Source organism: Hemicordylus capensis, chromosome 2 (genome assembly GCF_027244095.1).
Source record: "Hemicordylus capensis ecotype Gifberg chromosome 2, rHemCap1.1.pri, whole genome shotgun sequence".
In the NCBI taxonomy this organism is placed as follows: domain Eukaryota; kingdom Metazoa; phylum Chordata; class Lepidosauria; order Squamata; family Cordylidae; genus Hemicordylus; species Hemicordylus capensis.
In genome coordinates, this window is record NC_069658.1 from 4,967,272 (window position 1) to 4,984,092 (window position 16,821).

General features: G+C 47.6%; 1 protein-coding gene across 15 annotated transcripts in view; it reads right to left on the reverse strand.

Annotated features, from left to right (window-relative positions):
• The window catches only part of CELF4 (CUGBP Elav-like family member 4), a 974,578-nt gene that overhangs the window by 25,050 nt on the left and 932,707 nt on the right, over positions 1-16,821 (reverse strand). For all 15 annotated transcript variants that reach the window (XR_008315888.1, XM_053294707.1, XM_053294709.1 and 12 more), the window contains one exon: positions 8,584-8,751. Coding sequence is in view for 14 of the 15 variants with exons in the window: in XM_053294707.1 (XP_053150682.1) it covers positions 8,624-8,751 (128 nt within the window). In the remaining variant the exon portion in view is untranslated. The remainder of the gene's footprint in view (positions 1-8,583; positions 8,752-16,821) is intronic.

The following is a 16,821-nucleotide window of genomic DNA, read 5'->3' on the forward strand; positions in this document are numbered from 1 at the left end:
ATTGGTGCTTGAGCAATGAGGAAGAATGTTAGAAGAGAATTCTAAAGCATTGCCTTAGCACCGCAGTAACCTCTTCCGGCCACTAGAGGCACGATGAGATGTTAATCGGTCCGTCTTGGTCAGTTAGAGTCAGTTAGAAGTTTGTAAAGGCTAGCGCCTGTTTTGGTATGTTGTTCTATGTCTCTCTCAGTATGTGATGTTTTAATTTCTTAATAAATCTTTCTTTGTTTTTTGTTTTTTTGAACTTAACCTACTGTCTCCAGAGAATCTCTTGGGCTAAACCTATTTACCACCAGAGCATATGCTGCTGTGTGAGGATTTTAATATTTCTCCTCACAACCCTCAACATTTCAGACCCCTGGCTTTGATGCTGACTCCTGTTTGTTCTCCAGACAGAGTTCCTGCTTGACTCCCCATTCTCTTGGCTCCGACTCAGGTATGTCCCCTAAGGTATGAGGTATGAACCCTCCCGTTTGTGAAACAGCCCTGCTAGATACCTGCAGCCTTTATTAAAGACACAATCATGGCAGTATTGTGAAATGACAGAAGCAATGGATGATTGTACCCTGGGGATCGCAGGAGGGGTGCTGTGCCTGCTGCTCTTCTCAGAACGATTGCTGTAATTTCACATCTTATTATTTGGGTGAGGGTGTGCCTTTATGAAAATCCCAGGCACCATCAGGGTTCTCTTGGCTTACCCCTCACTGCTCTTGCTCTCTAAGGGAGCAAACAAGCTGAGCCCCCTTCCAACCCACGCATGCTCGTTCAGGTGCCAACACAGCAAAGTCTTCAAAGAGCTGCCCTGCATTTTTTTTAAAACAAAGCCTCATGAACAAGCAGCAAATATTGCTGAATGGGATTTTGCCTCAGCATGGTAATTGCTGATTGTATTCCAAAGCGAATGCAGTAATTAATTATTGCAGTTTTCCATCAATGTGTACTATTGTGCGCCAATCTTAGTATAGCCATGATAATTAGCAAATGGGATTTCACGTCCATTAGAAACTGAAATTTGTAGTTCATGGAACAGAACTCTGTGTTTTGAAGTAATGAAGTGACTAGGAATTTGAAAGGGTAATATCAGATTGAAGACAAAATGGTGATGCACTAAAAAAAAAAAAAACAAAGAATTACTTTTAAAAAATTAGCAATGTCCTAGGTAATTTGTTGAGATGAAAGTACTAATGGTTCCACCATCACTTCAGATACCCAGATTTCTCACTTTGGTGCCTGTTTTTCAGTAGATGCTGTGAGGTGAAGTTATAACTGAACAGAGTTCCCTGCTAACTGAGCAAAGAGGCACCTTTAAAAGTGTTGATTCTCTTTATTGAGCAATGGGAGAGCAACTGGCCCTACCCATCCACAGCACAGCATCCCTCCAGTGGCTGTTGCTAGTGTCAGTCTTACGTTTCTTATTTAGATTGGGAGCCCTTTGGGGACAGGGGTCCATCTTATTTGTTTATATCTATATTTTTATTTATATCTATGTGGTCACTAAGAGTCAACACTGACTTGATGGCATTTAATCAATCAATCAAACTGCTTTGAGAACTTTAGTTGAAAAGTGATATATAAATATTCATTGTATTCATATTCATATAAGCAGAGCCAGGCTAGAGAGATCATGATTAGCCTTGGGGGCACTTCTTTTCTCTTCTAATCAGAACGAGCCCTTTGTCCATTGACCTATTAATGAACAGCAACTTAAATTGGTTCATTGGTCATTCAGATGCAGTTGGCTTGAAGGTTTATTTGCTGCTGCTCTGTTTATCATCATCATCATCATCATCATCATCATCATCATCATCATCATCATTTTGGAGACACCAGTGACAGCCACAGAAGGGATGCTATGCTGGGGTTGGATTGGGTCAGTTGCTCTCCCCCTGCTAAATATAAGGGAACTGCCACTGGAAAAGGTGCCCTTTTGATCAGCCCACTCATTCTACTTGCACGGAGCCTGCCAAACTGCAGATAAATAGATCCAGGGGCTGCTATGTAGGGAAACTTCTGAGATTTTTCCAGCCCCTTTTTTCAGGGGGCCTTTTGGCCTCCAGTTTGCCAAAAATGAGGGAGGCTGGTCTGGATATGGAAGCCTCACACAGCCCTAGTCAGCAGTCCTATTTCAAAAGGTGAACTATGTGCCTTAAGGATAAAATTAAAACGCAGGTGGAAAATTGTAACAGGGGAAAAAGTAAGCCTTGGTTAAAAGACAAAGGTCAGTGACCAGAAGCAAAGTGGCAAAAGTGCCCTCAGGCATGGAAATGGATGTTTGTCCCCTCGGGAGCTAGCTTGGCTACTACGACTAAAAATATTTAGCTACCACTTTCCAACAAAGGTTTCCAAAGAAGTCTAAAGAGAGAATCAATCAGTCAGTCAATCAATCAATCAATCAAGAAAGATGTTCACCACTATGCAGAAAACCATAGATATGTTGTGCTATGGTCTGACTGCAGTGCTGGCTTGAGTGCTAGTGCCAGGGGTGTAGCTATAATTGAGCAGATGGGTTCAAAGAACCCAGGCCCCCCAGCTCCTGTGGGGCCCCCAGCTCCAGGGGCAGAGCCACCATTGTGCGAACAGGTTCAGAGAACCCGGGCCACCAATGAAAGGGGCCACTGAAGCCCGCAGGGGGCATGGCTCATGCTCCAGAGGAGCCCCGAGCAAACTCCCCCCTCCCATGCCTGGGCTCCCAAGAGCCCCGAGCGAACTCTCTGCTTGTTATTTTAAGCAGTGCTGGCTGCCTGATAGGACATATTTCCTTTTCTCTTCCTCCAGAAGCTGAATTCAGAGGCTGAATTCCGCAAGCAGACTGGAGCACCTCACAGTTCTCAAGTGCTCCTGGGCTGGACAGGCATGCCTAGCAGCCACTCCACCCACCACCACCACCGCTGTGGGAGGGCCCGGAGGAGGCCTGCTCAGCCACCTTACCCCCTGGCGGTGCATATGGCACCTAAAATTATGGACACGTGCGGCAGTTCAGTGCAGTGGGTGCAGAGTGGTGGCAGGATCCCCCCACATCCATTCGGAGCCACCACCACCCTGGACCTTGGAGCCACAGACCCAGGCCCCAAGGTCTCGGGGTAAGAATGCCTCGGACTGTACCTATGTTCACGCTAAAGGTTACAGGCCCTTCAAATGCATGGCACAGATAGGGAAGTATACCCCTGTACCTGCTCTCAGCACAACATGTGAATGGCAGTACCTGCGTCTAGATCTGTACCTCTTAAAATTGTCCACTTGTATCAGTATCGAACATAATGTGTGAATGGGCCTTCTGTCTTTGGCACGTATGAGGCAGGTGCTCCTCGAATGTCTGCACTCCAGGCAATTGTCTGTTTGGCCTCTATGCTTGTAAGCTAGTTCTCAGTGAGCTGGTACATTTTATGAGGCCATACCACTTCAGAGGGCATTGAGGCGCTCCCATCATGGAATGCTCCCTCGACACGTGCACAAAAATCCCTGCACGTTGAAAGCATGTGATGGAGAATTGTTCTAGCTTAGCTTCACCTGTTAATTTTCTATACAAGGGAAACCTTATATGGAGGAGCTTTCAGTTATGTGACGCCCATTTTCAATGTGAAGTGGTACAGTCCAGATACAGCTGAAATATATGTGAGATATCAGATATAGCTGAAATCTATATCTAAGGAACTTCCATGGGTAACCCAAGTAACTGCTGTCTTTCCTGAGACTCAGATGCTGAAGCCTGAATAGCTGGAACTAGGAAGCCAGCTCATCCTCACACTTCCATCAGTGGGCCCAACCCTATTAACAACCACCTGGTCATGAGCTAGTCCTTTTCCTTTTACATAAATGAAGTTGCAGACTTTCTTCTTTCACATGTTCAGGGCATGTAGTGACTTCAGCTACAGTGAGTGATCCTTTGAGGAATGGTCACCACAAAGGACTTCAAGTTTCACACACTTGAGTTTCCCCCCCTCATTATTTTGTACGTCTATTGTCTGACAGATGCATCGAGTGTCTCTGACTCCTTGCCTCTTCCTCTTGAGGGGGGATTTGAAATGGAATATATTGATTTTGGCAGATTTGCCTCAAATGATCCTCTCTTTGTTCATGCAGACACACACACACACACACACACACACACACACACACACACACACACACACCCTCCTTGCTTTCAGCACCATTGCTGTAATTAGAAAGAAATGAAAGAACAGACGTTGGCCATTTTAGAACCCATTTCCCCAGAAAAATCCTTCAGGAATTTGTTTGCTGGAGCTTGTGACCTTATCTACCACATCTCAGTGATCTTTTTAATGCCTGAAAACAACTTGGAGAACATTAATGGAGGAGACAAGACTTAAAATTACTGTTGACGAAGACAATTTGTTTTCTGAAAGAGAGATTTGATCAAAAGCATGAAGGCACTCAAAATTAGTTGAGTGGAAACCTCTCTCTCATAGTCCTTCCTTCTTTCCTTCATGCCAGCTTGGTTCAGAAAGGTTCCTGAACTACCCACCCCTTCATAAGAACATAACATAAGAACAGCCCTGCTGGATCAGGCCCAAAGCCTATTTTGTCCAGGACCCTGTTACACACAGTGGCCCACCAGATGCCTCTGGGAAGCCCCCAGGCAAGAGGTGTGGGCATGCCCTCTCTCCTGTGGTTGCTCCCCTGCAACTGGTATTGAGAGGCATCTTGCCTCTGAGGCTGCAGGTGGCCTATAGCCCCTAGACTGAATTCCCCACGCCCAGCATTGGAAATTGATTAGTTTGTTTTCTGAGCCAGACTGACTTTGGAAGTTGCCTATTTATTGCTCTTCCTTACATCAAGGAGGGATACATATCTGATTTTGTCTTCTCTCCCCTCTCCAATAGATTGTTAGCATGCCCCAAAGAAAAGTCCCAGTGGCCTGTGGAAAATGTAGTTTTCCTACAAGCCACCAGGGTGAATTAGGGAGGGGGTCTATGGGCTGGGTGGGTAAACTGGGATTTTTTCTCTAGGCCAAATTTTAATCCAAACTGGAGAAGAATTCAGGGACCTTTGGAGGCCACTGCTCTTTTTAGGTGAGCATTACAAGCTCCCAGAGTTTGTAAGAAGTAAAGTATGCCGTTGTGTCGGTGTCGACTCCTGGCGATCACAGAGCCCTGTGGTTTTTCTTTGGTAGAATACAGGCGGGGTTGACCATTGCCATCTCCCGCACAGTATGAGATGATGCCTTTCAGCGTCTTCCTATATCGCTGCTGCCCGATAGAGAGGTTTCCCATAGTCTGCCAAACATACCAGCGGGGATTCGAACCAGCAACCTCTGGCTTGGTAGTCAAGCCATTTCCCTGCTGCGCCATTAGGTGTACAAACTCTGGCAAGCTTTGTTGGCATCTCTACTTTCCTTCCACTGTCTCTCACCTTTTTAAAGAAGTGCAAACAGCACATAGGCATATCTCACAGCAACCTCCATCTATTAATTATGGATGGTATATTTTCCTCTTACCAATAGTCCATGGGATATCCTTGAGTTTACTGCGTAGATAAAGTTCCTAGTGCATTCCGCCCATTGTCCCTGAAAGGTTTCTCATGTAATGGCTGAAAGGACACTTGTGGCTTGATTTCTTCGACCATGTGGAAAGCACTATGGTGTTGTGTTTTTTTTGGGGGGGGTGGCATTTACAGCTGTGCATTTTTGTATTTGGGGATGAGACATGAGAAACCATCATTCAAAAATCCAAATAATGGTTGCCAGAAATTTGCCTGTTCAATCAAAATGAACTGGTAGATATATCTTTTGAGCATAAACTGGCTTTACATCTCTTATGATGCTTATATTAATATTAATATTATTTTATTTTATGGATTTACATACTGCCTCAACTTGTGTCTCTTGGCGGTTTACTCTAACAGCAGCAAATGGATCATATCCTGAGATACACTGAGGCTATTCACACGATGGGAGAAAATCGGGCTAGAGGAGGCTAGCGGGTTCGCAAGCGGGTTCGCAAGCGGGTCACCTGCTTCTGTAGCCCGGTTTAAGCAATCGTGGGTAGCCGCGGCGCTGCTCTGCACTGTGGCTAATCACGAGTAGACCCCCGGCGGGAGGCTGGAAAGCAGCCTCCTGGCTCGGGAGTCTCTCCAGTATGCCCAGGACCCTCGCGCAGGGCATACTGGAGCTTCCGGGGGCAGCGCGGCCCCCGATCCTCCCAGTCCCCGCCAGTTCTGTCACAGAGCCGGCAGTCATGTGGGCAGCCGATTTGGCTGCCCAGGGCTCCCGCCCTGCTCATCTGCGGGGAGTGTGGGCTTAGCCCACTCTCCCTGCTTACCTTCACAAAGTGGGTCTCACTGATCGTGAGACCCGGCTCAATGATTGCTGCAAAACAGATGCTTGTCCAGTGTGATTTTCCACACCAGTGATTCTCAACCATGAGTACCCAGATGCAGGACTACACTTTTGGCTATTGTGGCTGAGGATGATGGGAGTTGTAGTCCAGCAAGATCTGGGGACGCAAGGCTAGGAACCTTTGTTCTACACAGAATAACACTCAGCAAATCCTGGATCATGCTTCTGAAGCATAAAGGCTTGGTTCTAAAATATAGTTAAATCCCAGAAATACCAAGGCACTACTGTATATTAGCATTAGCCCTCCTTGCCCTCCTCCCTTAATCTGCAACCATGAAAAACTCTGCTCCATTTAGTGGTTGGGCCACTTCAAAGTTAGATTTGTAACCTCAATAAACAAATAAAAACATGAATTTTTTTAAAAAATGTAAGTTTTAGGTATCGGGTTCCGTACCCAACAAGCAGGGTAGAACATGAAGATTGGGGGCTTTGTATGCTACGCCCAATCTTGGCATAGCCTTCTGAAGGCCAGAGGCAGGGTTTGTGTGCATTCTTGGGGCTCTGGCAGCCTGGCCTAAATACCAATTCCTTGCTACACGTGAATCTGGCCAGTGCTTTTGCCAGTTTGCATGGCCAAAGAGACCCATCTTGCAGACACTATTTTGCTAGCAGAGAGATGTAGAAGTTCTGCATCCAATGTATGTTTTTCACATGTTGGAGCACATGTTAGCTGAGCTTTCATCTACGTGCTTTACCCGTGGGATAATTGTAGCTATCAGTGCATTATCTGAATGCATGAAACTATTGTGATCAAGGGACACAACCCTGAAAATTTCTCCACAGCTTCATAATCGGTTGCCACTCAAGAACAACAAATCTGTTCTCCATGGACCAAATCCAAAAGCCCTTATCAAGAGTTTGCCAGGTCCTCAACTCATACACAATTTCAGCATACTACAGTGAAAGGTATCACTATCCAGCTCTAACCTCGCTCCTAAACTATGCGACTGGTTGGTTGGTATTTTGGAAGGCATGAAGGAATTGACTCAGAGCAGAACATTGCTTATTATGATGACACCTTTACTCAGTTTAGTTCACTACTATTCAATCCAGATTCCCACCTACTGCTACCATTACTTGTATTACCCTCACAGAATGATAGGAGCTCCATCTTCTCCTCTCTCCTAACTTGGCTGCGGAACCAACATTACCACCTTTTCTCCCATGGGCCTCCTGGACATTTTGCAAGATCAGGGGAAAGGTAGAAATCACCACATTGCTAGGCAAGAATGAATTATATCCCCCTCCCCATCCTCCACCAATTGTAGAGAGAGGGCTGCAATAGGGCTGGACATCCAAGAGCTGGGTTGCTGGTCCTTGTAGGACTAGCACCTGTAGCAAGTGCTCCATGACTCTGGTGGTCAGCTGTCCTTGAAAATGTCTGGCAAGTCATATTCACAATCTATCAACCTATGATCCTTCACAAATTCTACTGACAAAAATGAGAGGTTTCACAAAAGGAGTAGTTGTTGGTGCATACTATTATTCTGTTGAGAAGACACCCCATAATAATGCCCCATGCAAGGAATGAAAAATGTTTTGACATGTTTCAAACACAGAACTAGCAATATATATATAAACAAAACAGGTCTGCTTGCCTAAAAATCAATTTTAGTCTCTACACATTGGCAGATGACAAGATGGCCAATTCATTGACACCTTCCACCCCACTGGAATGAACGGGACTTCCACAGGAACATATCCATGTTCTGGAGCATTTCCTATTCATTTCAGGAGAGCTTCTGAAGGATATGTTCTTAGTGAAACTAGGACCTTTTGTCCTAGTTTTCAGCCAACAGCAATGAGCATGGTCTTAGTGATGGGTATCTATGTAATGGCCAGATATAGTCCACATGGACACCCAAAGATGCAGAAAGTTACCGAGCCTTTCTACTGCCTCTTTTCAATTCCTCTATTCAAATTATCAAGTTAGCTCAAGAGAGAGAAATGGATTCAAAAGAGGTGTTGATCTCTGTATCTTGCAAGCTTGACAAAATGGATGGACCATTACATGCAAGATTGAGGCCCCTATTTTGTAGCTCCCTTCCCACAATTAACAGTAGTAATGCTCACTTCACCAGATCCCATATCGTGTGTGTGCTTCTGGTATGGCTCTAGAGGAGAAGGTAGGAGTTAGAGAACCTTAGAGATTACATGGTTAGGGTCCACAACACAAGAGACGCTATTGGACAACAGGTGATGTTCCCTGCCCCCCTCCAAGCAGTTACCTGTGCTAGACCTTGCTTATCCAGAGTTTCCCACAATTCTTCAGTAGGGGCGGTTAGCATCCTTTGGCCTTTTGAGCTGCACCTTCAGCCTCTTCATGCCAATCTGGAAGCCGTTCATAGCCTGGATGGCAGCTTGGGCACTAGCAGGATTGTCAAAACTCACAAAGCCTGTCAAGACACAAGACAAGGCACAGGGTTTAACCAGCTGAAGGGGGCCGTGGGACCACACCACATACAAGACGCTTCAAGAATGGACATGGAGAGCGGGCGGAAGAACCGGCGGAGAGCAGAACAGCCACATGTCGCTAGGTGCAGGGATGGCCGGCAGAAGTTCATGATGAGACGGAATGGGTCAAATCCTGATCCCTGGTGAATCTAGGTTGAGGGGCAAGATGGGAAGCAATGGATGGTTGGAAGAGGGCAAAGGAACCAGTGGAGGATAGACTGTCAGTATTAAACAAATGTCAAGATTAGTGCAGTGGGGTAGATAAGACTAATCACTATTGCACAGGGGAAATTGCGACCTCTAGGGAACCTTGTAGGAGAGACGAGAAGGGAAGATACAGTAGATGGGAGAAAATGTTTGTGTCAAAAATAGAAACTTTTAATAGATTGTGGTGTCACAGGAGCAGTGGAATTTCAAACACAACAGTTGCCCACTGTGTCTCCGCCTCAAAGCTAACAAATTCAGACTCAAGGATGTTCCACTGAGAAAAGCAAAGACAGCTTGTTGCTGTCATGAATGCTCAGGATATATATTTGGACATGAAAGCACAGAAAGAAGCAGTGTGGTCCAGCAAGTGAAGTGCTGGAGGTGTGCATTTGAGATCTTGCATCTGCATGGTGCCTCAGCCATGGATTCACGACAATGGTAGCTTGCTGAAGGCCTCCATCTGTCTTTCAGCCCATGTTAATCATGCATCTGTACGATGGGAGGAATAATGACCTAACTCACAGGATTAAGCTTGAATGTGACTCTTTTGCGCTACTTATGAGCTGATTGAAAGCAACCAATGAGGACCTCTACAAATGACAGTTTTTCCACACACAAACAATCTCAGTGCAGGAAAAAGGTCCTGTGTGAAACAGTGTGTGTGTGTGTGTGAAAGAGAGAGAGAGAGAGAGAGAGAGAGAGAGAGAGAGAGAGAGAGAGAGAGAGAGAGAGAGAACCGTCTTTTCTGACCTGGCTTGCAGATTGCTACAATCCATGGGTTGAGTAAGGCAGGGGTTCCCAACCTGCTGTCCTACAGATGTTGCTAAACTACACCATCCCCTGCCACAATTTATTGTGGCTGGGGATGATGGGGATTGTAGTTCAGCGACATCTGAAAGGCCACAGGTTGGGAACGCATGCAGTAAGGCTTGGACAGTGACGCTGGCCAGAGATGAGAACCTACAGGGATGGCCCCAGGTTTTGTGGCCCCTGAGGCAAGGTGCCAAATGCGGCCTTGGCCTGGACACCTTGTGGGGGCCAGCCTCTTTTTAAAACAGACCCTTGCAAGCTTTGAAAGTGGTGAAGGGAGTGGGAAGGTTTCCAGCAGCCTCCTCCCTTCCTGTCGATCTTCCTGCCCCCTTTGCAAAGACTGTGAGGAGAGGAGGGCAGCCTTCTTTCTTCTCCCCCACCCTTTGCAAAGTGTGCAGGGATCCGGTAGGTCCCAAAGAGCTGCTCCAGTGCTGGTGCTGGTGGGGCCTTGCTAGTGTCCCAAATAATCCACTGCCTGAGGTGACCCCCACACTTGGCCTCATGGAAGGAGCCTTCCATCCCTGGAACCTATGCAACCCCATGTTAGGGATGATGGAACATAGGAAGCTGCCTTCTACTGAGTCAGACCCTTGGTCCCTCTAGCTCAGTATTGTCTACCCAGACTGGCAGTGGCTTCTCCAAGGTTGCAAGCAGGAGTTTCTCTTAGGAGTTTCTCCCTGGCGTTTTGGAGATGCCAGGGTGGGAGCTTGGAACCTTCTGCAAGGAGCATGAATAAGATGCTCTTCCCAGAGTGGCCCCACCCCTCAGGGGAATATCTTGCAGAGCTCCCATGTAGTCTCCCATTCGAATGTAAACCAGGGTGGACCCTGCTTAGGAAAGGGGACAATTCGTGCTTGCTACCACCAGACCAGCTCTCCTCCTAGTTAACATAGGTATGGTGTGAACTGCTAACATGAAGACAAATGCACTGGCAGAACTTTCCCAGTCTTCCCACACTATACCAAGACACACTCACCGTAGCAGTTTGGGAACCTCTAGCCTCTGGCCACGCCACTCCAGCGATGGAGGAATCTCTCAAGAGGGATGTGGTAATGTGGAAGAATGATACAAATATCAAAGGATGGATCGGCTTGGGGCGGTGGTGGCGGAGAGAGACACTCGCCTGGTTCTCTCCATGTGATTTCACCTCTCCTGTGGGTCCTCCATGACCAGAGTGGGGTGGGAAGAAGTTGTGAGAAATCAGGACCCACACTGCAAGCAGTAACTGTGATCATTGGAGGAGCTGTGCTCCATCTGCTGGCACTGAGGGAGGCTCGATTGTCATGCACAGGGGCTTATCTAGGGAAAATAGCGCCTAGGGCGAGCACTGAAATTGCGCCCCCTGTCCAAATATCTGACACCCATCTTTCAGATAACTTTACCATCATATCAGCTCAAAAATATAACTCCAGAAACTTTCAGGAGAAACAAGTTGTAAGCAACACACACGTGAATACACACATACAACCACACATGTGGCACATATGTGCCAGTCGCCTTCCCAAGGAAACGCAGCACATCCATGTGCTGGGCATGCCTCCATAGAGCTAAGCAGTGAAAGCTCTCTTTAGCAAATGCTCTGCCACCTCAGCACACCTCACTACAGGTTGTTGCCTCCAAGAAACTCAGGGATGTTTTTTTCCTGTATCCACATGGGACAGGGCCTTCTCTGTTGTTGCCCCCAGGCTCTTCCAGTGAGTGTCTGTTTTCTGGCCTCTTTAAAAAACAACTGAAAACTCTTATTTGTTCAGGATTTTACCCCTTAGGGGTTGCCAGTCTGTTTTTATGGCTGTTGCTTTTTGGTGTTTTTATGTTTTTATGGTCTTAACTGATCTTATTATTTTAATGTGATTTGATGGAATTTTCTTGTAATTCTTGTTTTGTAAGCTGCCTTGGGATACATTTTATGAAAGGTGGAAAATTGGACAACATAAACAAACAAACAAATAAATATTGGTGGCAAAATCTACCAAAGAAAACCACATGGCTCTGTAGTTGCCAGGAGTCAACACCGACTCGACAGCACAACGACTGATACTTCAGTACAGGGTTCCCAACTTTGGGTCCCCAGATGCTGTTGGACTACAGCTCCCATCATCCTTTGGTCATTGTGTCTGGGGATGATGGGAGTTGTAATCCAACAGCATCTGGGGACCCAAAGTTGGGAACCCTTTCCTCAGTGCAAAAGAAACCCATCCCTCACCCTACCACTCCTATAGACTTACAGTGATGATGGTTCACTTTTATAAAAGTGCTGGGTGTTGATATATATCTTACAAGGAGTGAGGAAGCAATGACGTCCCAGCCTGGTTAACCCCCTTCTGTATATCATGTGTGATTGGACCTCAATCAGAGCTAGCTGCAATCTAGTGGGGCGGTGGGAGTTTGCTGTCATTCAGAAGGCCTCACTCTTCTATGAATGACAACGAGGGAGAGAGAAAAGGAGATCTCAGGAACCTTCTTCTCTGCCTATGTTAATTAATAATCAGAGAAATGTATGTACCAGTCTGAGGATGGCTGGTAGGAGGACAGGGCTTTGTGATAAATCTATTTTATGTTTCTCCCCCCACCCCGGGATTATGTAAAAAGGCTGTGCTAAATAAATGATTTAGCAAGGCAGTAAAGGATCATGAAATCTGCCAGGGTTGCAGCTCAGGGCACGTGATCTCCCTTGTTCTGCAGAGTTGCCAACTTTAAAATATGGGGTTTCTTATTCGAAGGGAGTGTTTGGTCTGGATGATGCTACAAGGGAGGGGCTGCTTAACTTTTTCCTCCTGCACGGCTTCCCCACTATACATTCCTCCCCTCTCGAAGCTGCTATTAGCTCCATAATAGAAGGTGGGGGAGAAGGCAGGAATTTGCTGGGAGAGGCACTTTCGCTGCAGCAGCAGCAGATGGATGGGAATTCCTGGCAATGCTTCTAGGTGTGTAATTTTTCTGTTCAAATGCAGTGAGGAGGAAAGGACGAGCAGAGGGTCAGATGCTACAAAAGAAGCAAGCAAGGGGCAGGTGGCAGTGGCTGGAAGGACACAGGAGGAACCTGAAGGCTATCTACTCTAACCCAATTAGAAGGACCAGCCACCCAAAGGTGTTGCCCCCACAGAGCAGCTCTCACTATCCAGACTAAGCAGAAAGCAACAGAGCAGTCACCGCCCCACACAATTCAGGGCAGGTGGCAACTGGGCAAGGAAGACCCAAGCCATTGGGCCTGCCCACATGGTTGTTCAATCACCCCCATTATGAAGGAGTGTGAGATTGCCCCATGAGGCCTGGAACATAGGAAACTGCTATATACTGAGTCAGACCCTTGGTCCATCTAGCTCAGGATTGTTTACACAGACTGGCAGCAGCTTCTCCGTGGTTGCAGGCAGGAGTCTCTCTCAGCCCTATCTTGGAGATGCTGCCAGGGAGGGAACTTGGAACCTTCTGCACGCAAGCAGGCAGGTAATCTTCCCAGAGCAACCCCATCCCCTAAGAGGTATATCTTACAGTGCTCACACATGTAGTCTCTCATTCAAATGCAAGCCAGGGTGGACCTATGAGAGGAAAGGCTATGAGAGGAGAGCTGGTCTTGTGGTAGCAAGCATGACTTGTCCCCATAGCTAAGCAGGGTCTGCCCTGGTTGCATATGAATGGGAGACTTGATGTGTGAGCACTGCAAGATATTCCCCTCAGGGGATGAAGCCACTCTGGGAAGAGCAGAAGGTTCCCAGTTCCCTCTCTGGCAGCATCTCCAAGAGAGGGCTGAGAGAGATTCCTGCCTGCAACCTTGGAGAAGCCGCTGCCAGTCTGTGAAGAGCGAGATAGACCGATGGTCTGACTCAGTATATGGCAGTTTCCTATGTCCTTATGTTCCTATGACCTTGCTTAGCAAAGGGTCCAATTCACACTTGCAACCACCAGACCAGCTCTCTTCTCCTAGAGGAGAGCTGGTTAGAGGCTCTCGCACCCCTGGGTGTGTGCCTGGGTGAAGGGGCTCAGGGGTGCTGCAGAGGCCGTGCACATGGCTCCAGAGGACCGAGCCACGCAATACAGAGGAAGACAAAATGGTCAGATGGCTGCAGCTGAATATCTGGGTCATCACTAAATGCAACGCAGATACATCAGAAGAGCCCTGCAGGATGAGACCTAAGGTCCATCTGTTCCAGTATCCTGCTTCCCACACTTAGCCAGCCAGATGCTCCAGGAAGCCCAAGATCCAGGATCCCAGAGCATGGCCTAAGAGCACATGATACAGCTGCCTTGCTGAAAATAAGCACATCTTGGTGTGGTCAGTGGCTGGGTGGGAGACCCAAGCATGCCACTTTCAAACACGGGGCCGTAGCTCAGGGGGAAAGCATCTGTTTTGCATGCAGAAGGTCCCAGGTTCAATCCCAGGAATCTCCAGGGAGGGTTGGGAAAGAGCTGCTGGACGCCTAGAGAGCCACTGCCAGTCAGTGATGACAATACTGAGCTAGGTGGACCAAGGGTCTGACTCGGTATATGGCAGCTTCCCATGGAAGCAGGGCATGAAGCCCAGTTGCTCCCCAGCAGCTGGTATTCAGTGGCACAATGCCTCTGAACAGGGAAGTCCCAGACAGCCATTGCCGATAATCAGCTGGGCTTCAGAGCAGGAGGACAGAGTATTTCCAGCGACCAGGAGACCAGTGGGCTTTCCCTTTATTTTGACTTAAAAAAAAAAAAAATCAAAACCCTAACCCTAACCCCTGCTAACTGGGCAAAGAGGCACCTTTTAACGTGGTGAGTCTTTTATTTAGCAGGGGGAGAGCAACTGGTCCTATCCACCCCCAACACAGTATCTCCAGTGACTGTTGCTGGTGTCTATCTTATGTTTCTTTGTAGACTGGGAGCCCTTTTGGGGACAGGGAGCCATCTTATTTGTTTGTTTGTTTGTTTGTTATTTTGCTATGTAAACTGCTTTGAAAACTTTGGTTGAAAAGCGGTATATAAATATTTGTTGTTGTAAATTGATGCAGCGAACTTGGAGTTTCACCTTGGACTTGGCCGATACGGTGGGGGCCATACCAAGCTAGTTTTATGGGTCATCTGCAATTCCTCCTTGCTATAAATGAGTGTGGGGAAACGGAGAAACACACATGGGAAATGCAAAGTCCATTTTCAGTGATTTGTCACATAGTTCCGTCTTCGTTTCACTATGTATGAGCTTATTTAAAAGAAAGAGAATAATTGTCTAGAAAAGCCACCTCATGGCAGGGCGAAGAGAAATGAGATTTCCAGCAAAATCATCTCTCAGAAACAATCGGCTGGTGCGGATGTCATCTTCCCAACACCAGGGGTGGGCAAACTTGGCCCTCCAGCTGTTGAACTACAACCAGCAGAGTAGGGGGGCTGGTGGCAGACCATGTGTGGCTGCGGCCGTGGCCTCCTGGCCCCACCCCCATGTCTGATGTCAGAGGCAGGGGCCCGGTTAGCCACGCCCCCACATCTGACATTAGACAGGGGGGGCGTGGTCTTCCTCCCACATGGAGCCATTCAGCCCCGTTTGGAAGGGAGATCGGCCTGCGCTGTGTTGGGCAGCATGGGCTGGAGCAACTCTCTCTGCCTTAAAGGCAGGGAGAGCCGTTCCGGCTGCGCTGACAATGCAGCGCAGGTCGATCTCTCTCCTAAACAGGGCTGCGTGGCCGCATTTGGGAGGGAGATTGATCGGCCCCACTGCATTGGCAGCGAGACCAGAAGCGGCTGTCCCTGCCTTTAAGGCAGGGAGAGTCACTCCGGCTATGGTGCCAGTGCAGCGAAGGCCAATTTTGGCTCCAAATGGGGCTGTGCGGCCCCGTTTGGGACTGAAATAACTTTCCCCGGCATCTGATGGCAGACGTGGGGGGCATGTCTGGGGCCGTACTCGCAGCCCCTGATTGGTGGCGGCCCGGGTTCTTTGAACCCGTTCGCCCAATGGTGGCTCCGCCCCTGACTACAACTCCAATATGTCAATCCTCCAATGAACTACAATAAATTGTGGCTGGGAATGATGGGAGTTGTAGTTCAACAATAAGTTGGGCCAGATTTGCCCACTCCTGCCCTACACACACACACCATTAGAAAGGACTGCATGTGTAGGGAAGAGTGAAGCCTTTGTGACGTCTTCTGCAAATGTCCTGATACACTGCGGGTTCCTTTTATTGTGTGTGTGTGTGTGTGTGTGGTGTTGGTGGGCATTCATCCAAATAACTGCTGTACATGCTCTAAATACAGGCTGACATGCCGTACAGTGAAATGGGGGGGGGGCTGCAGCACGGCCCACGCCGCTGCATGTCCACCCTGGGGAACTGTGCTGTGGAATAGCACTGCTCTGCTCCGCTCCAAGTGGAAGCTGGACAAATGCACTTGTGTGACGCGATGCCCATTCTTTCCAAAGAGTGTCATGTTGTGCAACTGCGTCTGCACAACTCTCACTGGGAGCAAAACAGCCCTGTCCTGCAACACAGTTGGCAGGGTTTGCACACAGGAGTGGCTGGGGCAGTGCTCCAACTGCCTGTGCTGCACTGTGCAGCATGTCAGCCACTATTTGGAGCATGTGTACAATTGTCATTTGGACGAACAGTCAGGACATCCGTGGAAGATGTCACCGATGGGCATGCTCTCTTTCTCTTCTCTTTCTAATTATGTGTGTTGGGAATGTATCATCTGTACTGGCCCAATGAGATTCAGAGTGTTGGTCTACATAAAAAAGAACGGGGGTGGGGGAGTATCTGAGGCCTAGCATTATAGAAGGCAGATTATAATGTAATACATAAAATAAATAATAAATAAGTCTTGCATTTATATTTCCTAGGGTGGCCTTCCTACTGGCCCCTGAGATTAGCAGACCATCACAGGTGCTAGAAACCAGGAGATGTCATCTGGCTTCTCACCAGGACCATCCACAGAGTCTGTGTTATGGATATGTTTATCTACTCCTGTTTTATGCCTTTCACCCATATGAACTCTGCAATATGTTCAGTTCCAAATTATGTCTGCCAACCAGACTGCATGGACAT